Here is an 8,581-nt window from a genome sequence, read left to right on the forward strand (position 1 = left end):
TCAAGCAGATCCACACTCCACCACAGTTTGGTGTCATCTGCAAATTTACTGAGGGCACACTCAATCCCCTCATCCAGGTCATGGATAAAGATATTAAACAAGACTGGCCCCAGCACTGAGCCCTGGGGGACACCGCTTGTGCCTGGCCGCCAACTGGATTTAGCTCCATTGACCACGACTCTCTGGGCTCGGCCATCCAGCCAGTTTGTAACCCAGCAAAGAGTACACCCATCTAGGCCATGAACTGCCAGCTTCTCCAAGAGAATTCTGTGGGAGACTGTGTCGAAATTCCCAACCTTTAGAGGCATTTCCAAGGAAAGCTCCATGAAGTTGCCCCTGAAACATCATTACTTAAGTGCTAAATTGGGGAAAAATCCTCAAGAATACTTAAAGTTGTGCTTTAAGGTTTGGGGTTTTTTTGAGGGGGGACTAAAAGCTGAGCTGCTGCCATGGGACGCCCTGCACTGCATCAAGTGTGCCGTGAAGGCTTCAAGGTGTTGGTCACACCTCGATGAATGGCTAAAAAAAGAAAAAGAAAATGGTAAAAAAACCTGCTTGCACAAGCAAGGAAAAGCACGTGGGGTGGGATGGGTGGTGAGAAATGGTAGCCAGCTCTTGCAGGAGGCCTGGGAGAAATCATCTGTAGAGCAAATGGGCTCTGAAAGTCTTTGGATGTAGGACATGTAGGATGGAGAGAAGAAGTCAAGGCTCAGCCCAGCGATAAGACGTCCAAATACTCAAATATAATGAACTCATTTACCCAACCAGGGTTCAGGGCAGCAATTAATGAAGCCTAAGATTTCAAGTCTGCTAATATCCCATATTATCCGCCCAGCACTGAAACAGCGTGAAGATAACAAGGAGCTTTCTAGGAACTCCCAAACAGCATCTCACCGCCTCCTGATTGCTGCAGATGGGAAAAAATGTGTTAATTAAACAGCGGAATAGCTCTGCTGCTTTTTCTGACTCACATTAGCAGGAGAGCAACGATTTTAAATGAGAGGTGGAAGCAGCAAGAGGAAATGCAGATTCGAAATGTCCATATTCATCGCAGCAGCAGAAGTGGAGACTCCTCCATCATGAGGTTCTCCAGGAACCCAACAATGTCGCCCACGGACCAACCAACCTCCTGTTTTTTCAATCTCAGGGATTTATTTTCCTATTCCGAATGCACTTTTTCAACCAAAGACCTTGGAGGCTTCATTTCTGATGGGCATCTGGAGACGTGGACCAGCTCAAGGCTGCGTGGTTCCACCGCGGTTTGAATGCTAACGCTTGCTGCTGTTTCCCGATTGCTGAAGCACGGACAATTTAGCTATGATATTAAAAAAGATATTAAACATAATAGTCCGGGCCGACATAATCTTCCATGTTTATAAACTGGGGAAAAAATAGAACAATTTGCAGGTAAAAATGAAGCATAATCAAGCTCTAATGACACGAGATGATGGATGCTACTCTCAGAAAAGCGTGTCTGACAGCTAATTTTAAAGCCTAATTACGACTATCTAACACCTTATTAGGATTAGGAGGTTGGCAGGGCCTGTGCTATTGCTGCTTCGCGGTTCAAAAAAAAAAGCCGGCTGGGATTTTAAAAGCAATAGCGAGCTTTTAAGCTCCAGCTTCTATTAAAATTGCTGATTAAATCCCTCGCGCCACTCTAGAAATCTCAACCTTATTGATCCTGCAACACAGAAGTGCCCTGAATTGCGCAGATAAATTTTTCTATATTAACTGTAAGGTTGGCAAGGGGTGGGGGCAGGGGGGGAGCTTTGTGCTGAATTTTGTGTCACCCACGTGAAGGGTTCACCACAAGTGTAATTCCTAAGAAGGATAAGGAATTGGTTGGATGGCTGCATCCTGAGTTACAGTCAATGGTTCAATGTCCACATGAAAACCAGTAATGAGTGGTGTCCCTCAAGGGTGAGTACTGGGACCAATATGATTTAGTATCTTCATCAGTGACGTAGGCAGTGGGATCGAGTGCATCCTCAGCAGGTTTGCAGGTGACACCAAGCTGAGTGGTGCGGTTGATACGCTGGTGGGAAGGGATGGCATCCAGAGGGACCTGGGCAGGCTTGAGGAGTGGGCCCAGGTGAACCTCATGAGGTCCAACAAGGCCAAGTGCAGGGTCCTGCACCTGGGTGGGGGCAATCCCCACAGACTGGGGATGAAGGGATGGAGAGCAGCCCTGTTCAGAGGGGCTTGGGGGTACTGGGGGGTGAAAAGCTGGCCGTGAGCCGGCCATGGGAGCTGGCAGCCCAGAAAGCCAACCGGGCCCTGGGCTGCATCCCCAGCCGCGTGGATGGAAATGGTCCGAGAGCTGGAACGCCTCTGCGCTGGGGAAAGGCTGGGAGAGTTGGGGGTGTTCAGCCTGGAGAAGGCGCCAGGCAATGGTTTTAACCTGAAAGAAGGTAGGTTTAGATTGGACATTAGGAGGAAATGTGAGGGAGGTGAGACACTGGCACAGGTTGCCCAGAGAAGTTGTGGATGACCCATCATTGGAAGTGTTCAAGGCCAGGTTGGATGCGACTTTGAGCAACCTGACCTAGTGGAAGATGTCCTTGCCCATGGCAGGAGGCTTGGATTGGATGATCTTCAAAGGTCTCTTCCAAAGCAAATCATTCTGTGATTCCACAATTCTGTGATTCTATAAAAATGGACTTGCATTTTTTTTCAGTAAATTCAAGTTGTGCCTAAGGAGGCTGCACTCGGCGCGCTCCCACCCCTGGGAGCAGCAGGCAGATCCCCCAAGGAGGATGCAGGGCAGAGCTTGGGGCTCACACCATGGTGGATTGTGGCCAGGAGTAAGCAGCTCCAGAAGTCCTACATGGCTGCATGGCCCAGTTGAGTCTGACTTGTTCCTGGGGGTCTGGTCCTGCCCCTGACACCACCCTCCAGCCTGGCTCATCCTCTTCCACCCTTTCACCTGGCTTTATTATCCGGACGCCTTCCCTGTACCCGGGGAGCTGGAGGAACAGTTTTGACATGGTGAGGATGGGGACATGGCAGGGGATAATGCCATGGTGTGGACACCAGCACAGGCACAGAGAAGTTGTGGATGACCCATCATTGGAAGTGTTCAAGGCCAGGCTGGATGGGGCTTTAAGCAACCTGGCCTGGTAGACTTGCATTGCCTCTGCCAAAATCCTCCCCGGCATCATCATTGCCACCGCTATCCTCACCAGCCAGACAAAAGCAAAGAGGCAGAAATGACCATAAAATCTATAACCTTGCTCACTACCATACTCAGACCTTTGTGTACATGACCCCCCCGGACCTCAACTGGAGCATCTAAGCAGCAAACCAAGGCAAAACCAAGCTTTGAAACTCCAACATTAAAGGACCAAAAGCCAAAAGGCAAAGGTCCCCACAGTCTAGGCAAGGCCAGCATGAAGGCACCTGGGCAGCCCTTGCCCAGCCTTTAAGCTCTTGCCACCATCTTTCACTGCACCCTTTTTGTCTTAGGGGTGCAGATGCGGGGAGGTACTGAGCAGCTATTGCACATTTATTTGTATTTATCCCTGTTGAGCGTGCGGCTCTGATCCACGCTGGTGGGCGCTCTTCACCCTGGGAACAGGCCTCATCTCCCAGGCTTCTCCTTGGTTCTCCTCCATCCAGATCTGACACCTTGCTGATGCTCATGAGTAAGCTCCCACCCTTGTCCTGCCACGGGACACCTGGGGAAGGCTGTTCTCCCAAGAACAAAACCTAGGCTAGGTGAGATGGAGCCGAAGGGCAGAACCAATTTGGGATGCCCAATCTTAAGTGCCTCTGATTTTTCAGAGCTTGCGCTTGAGATGGCATCTCCCAGCAGAGCTCTGGCGAGGCCAACCACCGCTCTAAGCCTGAAGCATGCCGCAAATCCAACCTCATGGCTTTGCCTATGTCCAAATTAAAGGTGCCCAAGCCAGTTCTCTGGAATCAAGGCCAACCTACACGGGTCTGGCCTGTGACCACACTATTAAACTCCTTTATCACCCACACTGGGTGGCCACAGCCAAATTTTGCCCCCAAACCCTTTTCTACCCCAGTACCTGCTCTTCCCCTCTCTGATTTTGAGGGAGGAATCTCACTTGCAGCAGCCTGGAGGTGCAATGGGGAGGAGAAATCCCATCCAGGCATGGGATGAACTCCAAGGGAATGTTGATGAATAATATCTAGGCTTCTATTAATTACGCACTGAGATTTTTCACTTACAACTCAGTCAAATCTGGTCTGGTTTGAAATTAGGTGTGACGCAAGGCTCACGCACCGTGTCAGGTGTACAGCCTGTACCCCAAAGAATGGCTGGGACATCCCATTCCAAAGATCAAATCTTCTGAAGGCTTTTAATAGGTTTGTTTTTAATAATTCTTTTCATTAAAAAAAAAAACAACAAAAAACCAAAACAATATTTCTTCCTTTCATCTCATTCTGTAAATGATTTAATTTAGCACAAAAAGGGAGCCTGGAGCAGAGAAGAGGGTGAGGAATGCTTCGAGCCACGTGTGTGTACGGGCGCAGCGGTCCCAGCCTTGCAAACGTGGCCCGTGGAGAGTCACTTTAAGATACCTCCAAATACGATGGGGAGTTTCTCCAGGTCCCAGAGGCGTTTGGAAGCACCGGTTGTTAATTTTGCAGTTGGAAGCCAGGAGCGGTCCCACCTCATGCCTGCAGCACGCCCCGCGTTAGCCGGGCTTTAGCAGGCAACGTGGGGACAAGAGCAGGCAGGAGCAGGCAGGCAGGGGCCGGAGGACACCCCACATACCAGGGGAAGCACTGGGGGCTTATCAGGGAGCTGATCACCCCTCCTGGAGGCACCATTGGGCCTCATCAGGGGTGAGATTACAAGGTTCCACCTGGAAAAGCCTGTTTGACTGCGAGCCCTAAGCAGGATCTCCTCCCCCTGCCTCCCCTCCGCCAATTTGGGTTAAAAAGTGGGAATTTCACCCGGGGTTCCTTGAAAATCAGGCTTTATTTTGGAATTCTCTCTTTCACTTTTAAGGGAATAGGAAATATCTCCCTTTGGTTTTCCTCCGTATGCTCAACTACGGAGCATCACCACTGCAGATACAGACCCGCAAGCGACCTCACGTTGCTCATGGGTACCAAACACTCATAGAATCATAGAATCATAGAATGTTTTGGGTTGGAAGGGATCCCTAGAGGTCACCCAGTCCAACCCCCCTGCAGTGGGCAGGGACACCACTAACTAGATCAGGTTGCTCAGAGCCCCATCCAACCTATCCTTGAATGTTTCCAGGGATGGGGCCTTCACTATCTCTCTGGGCAACCTGTTCCAGTGTTTTACCACCCAAAGGTAAAGGAAAGGCCTTCACCCTTCCCTGCTTGACTCCTCCTCCTCCTCAGGAGCACTGGGAGGGTCAACGCTCTCCTTTTCATGGTTTTAATGAAGGCGAACAGAAAGGAGCAGGGATGCTCCCTGGTTTTCAGAAGAAAAAAAAAAACCCAAGAGCTCTGCAAAATTTCATCCCAGAAGGGATTGCAGCAGCAGCACAACCCTTCCACCGGTCAGCTCTGGTGGCAGAAGGTGATGGATCCGCTACGTGGTGCCAGCGAGCACCCCCAGGACATGAGCACCCCCAGCTCAGCACCCAGGGAAGGACACACGGACACGCACGCACCTGCACGGACACAAATGATCGGCAAATGGGCCGATCCCAAATAACCCCATCCCCAAATAACCCACAGGAGGGGAGGCAAGTGGGCACAAACCAACCATGGAAAAACCCCAGAAGAAAAGGTTTATTTACTGAATGCTGCAGAAGAAGCCTGATAAGTTCTGTTCTCGGTCCCGGTGTCCACCGGGAGGTGGAAGGTGCCCTCCGTGGCACAGGAGGAGGAGGTCTGTGGCCAGGCTTGCTTCATCAGAAGTGTAGCTTGAGTGGAGACAGAGAAGAGGTGTCACACAGAGCAATGAAGATACAACGTCCCATGTTCATGTCACATTTTGAACCACTTGGCTGCTCTCTTCCTTTCCTCCCCACCTTTTAAGTACGATTATCTCTAGGAATTTCACGTCGTGGTTCTTCTCACCCCACCTGCTCCCCATGGAGGGGTGGTTTGCACAGTGCATCGCAGCAAACCAGTTACCTACCCCAAATGATGGGTTTCCTCAGCTAAGAGACCTGCATGAAGATCTACACTTGGGGGACGTGCCATCATCCCTCCCCAGATACCACTGGTCACCTCTCTGTATAGGGACCAGTAACGGCTGTCCTTGGCCTTGTGTTTCCCAGCTGGAAAACAGGAGGAGCTTGGCGTGCAAGGCATTTTATTCACAGTAAACCCCTCTGAGATGCTTGCACAGCAAGTACCACCAGTGGACAAGGTACTGGTCACTGTCACCATCCCATCATAGCGTTGGGTCGTCCTTAGAGGCTCTGGAAAGGGCAGTCAGCAGAAGCAGTGGCTTTGGGCAGGTCGCCCTGTATCCCAGTTTGTGCTAAAGTATTTATGAAGCCAAGTAGGCTAATCCAGAAGAATCTCCAAAACCAAATCTTAACATAGAATGTTTTGGGTTGGAAGGGACCTTTAGAGGTCATCTAGTCTTGGGGGATTTGAGAAGGGACCATTAGTATTCAGTCATTTTGTGGGTCTTAAATTTTCTGAAAGAGGACAAGGTCTTACACTAACAGCCGTAATGCACGATGAACCAGCACTGCCTATACCTTCATCCTCTATCTAAATGCATCACCAATGCTGCCGTTACGTCAAAGGCTTTCTGGAGCACATCTATGAAGAAGGAAGATCACCAACCCAAGCCTACAACCAGGCTCCTTCCCAAAGTTGGTGCCTCCGGGAAAGATTTAACAGGTCTTTTTCTGTTTTCCTTTTTTTTTTTTATTCCCCTGAAACTATGGATCTGTCCTAATTTTTTGTTCCAGACTAATCTCAAATGGTGGCCCCTGCCACCCTTGGTTTAAGTCCCACCACCTCCCAACAGAGTGCGTACACGTTTTGAAAGCCTCAGCCCGTTATGTCCTTCTCTGGAGATCTTCAACCCCTGCCTGGACGCTGTCCTGTGCCCCCGGCTCTGGGTGAGCCTGCTTGAGCAGGGGGGTGGCACTGGGTGATTTCCCGAGGTCCCTTCCAACCCTTGCTAGTCTGGGATTCTGGGATTCTGTTATTACAGCTGGCTGCTCACCAGGTTAACAAGCTGCTCTAGCTCTCGTTACAAAAGAAATAAGCCCTGGGTTTTCCACGTACCGCAGTACGTATGTGGCACACCCAGCTACTAAGGAAAGAAAACCAAGTGAGGGTTGATCGATCCTCACCAAGCCGCTCAGCTATCAGACCTCGCTGTGAAGCTGTGGAGGGTAAAGGAGGTGAAATGAGGCAGCTGCTGGCATCAAAGAAAATCACGGATTTATGGCTTTTCTAAAGGTATTTTTTTGTGAACACAGAAGGTGGGCTGGTGACACGCTTGCTCTCTACACCAAATTACTAAATTCCCCAAGATCTCTAGAACGTTGGAGGGCAGGGTATGTCCCCATTGTCCTCTTCTCCCTGCATGGGTGGCGTTAGGGCCAGGTAGGATTTCCCCAGAGATGCCGTAAAGGGATTTTGGGTCAGATCCGCCAACTCAAGAGACTTCTGGAGAAAAAAAAAATAATAAAAAAAAGGATCTTTGGGCAAGAGAGGATGATTTTGTAGGCAGGGAACCAGCCAAACTCAGACAAAGCCATCTGGGGTGGAAAGAGGAGCTGTTTGGGAGGGACACTATGGCCCAAAGGAGGAGGTGGTGGGTTCCTTATCCTCCTGACGGCCCGAAGGGTGTCAGACATGAAGACATTTTAAAGCTTCACTTCATAATTCCTCCTCCCAAGCAAGTTCCTACCCCTGAGGGGGCTCAGTGCTAAGCCCCACAGAAGGGACTTGATGCCTTGGTCAGGACTTGTAAAGCTTTCTACAGCAAGAGCGATAATGTTTCAAACCCCTCCAACACCTCCGTGTCTGCTCAGACTCTTAATGAACCATTTCTGAAGATGCAACTGTAAATCTGGAGTGCCACAGGGCTGGAAGTTGGGGACGAGTGGTTGAGGAGGCCAAGGAAGAATCAGCACTGGTGCCACAGCCCACACCAGCCATGCCACAGGTCCTAATGGTTGGACACCACTGCCCAGAAAGAGCGGAGAAGCACTGCTGTGGGTCTGCTGGTCCACCAAAACCTCATGAGACCACTCTCCTAGTGGGGGACAGAAACAGAGGAGCATGGAGGCCACCCAGCAGCGATGCTTTACTGGATGGTATGGCAATCATCAGCTGTGCGGAGATGTTTATGGGTGCAAGACCTGGCTGGATGGTGCTCCACTGCTGGAGACGTGGAAACAAGCTCCCCCTTCCTCATCATCTTCAAGAGAAAACCAGGAGGTTTGTGGGAAGAGAAGCATTCAGATCGCAATTTCTCCTCCACTCGAGCACTGATCACGTTCTGCTCCGAGCCTGTGCCCCCTCCCAAAGGTTTGTGAGTTATTAAGAATTTCCAAACTGCCTTGCTTTATTTTTCATGGTACGCTGCACTCCTGAACATCACGCTGGAGCGCCAACTCCCAGCGCTGAGACAGAAACACTCTTT

General features: G+C 50.3%; 1 protein-coding gene across 1 annotated transcript in view; it reads right to left on the reverse strand.

Moving 5' to 3' along the window:
- FAM168A (family with sequence similarity 168 member A) overlaps positions 1-8,581 on the reverse strand; it is a 224,119-nt gene that overhangs the window by 7,076 nt on the left and 208,462 nt on the right. Inside the window, exon 5 of the mRNA XM_035890182.1 lies at positions 5,757-5,882. Within this exon, the coding sequence (XP_035746075.1) occupies positions 5,757-5,882 (126 nt within the window). The remainder of the gene's footprint in view (positions 1-5,756; positions 5,883-8,581) is intronic.

This window comes from Egretta garzetta, unplaced genomic scaffold, assembly GCF_000687185.1.
Source record: "Egretta garzetta isolate BGI_Z169 unplaced genomic scaffold, ASM68718v1 scaffold232, whole genome shotgun sequence".
Lineage (NCBI taxonomy): Eukaryota > Metazoa > Chordata > Aves > Pelecaniformes > Ardeidae > Egretta > Egretta garzetta.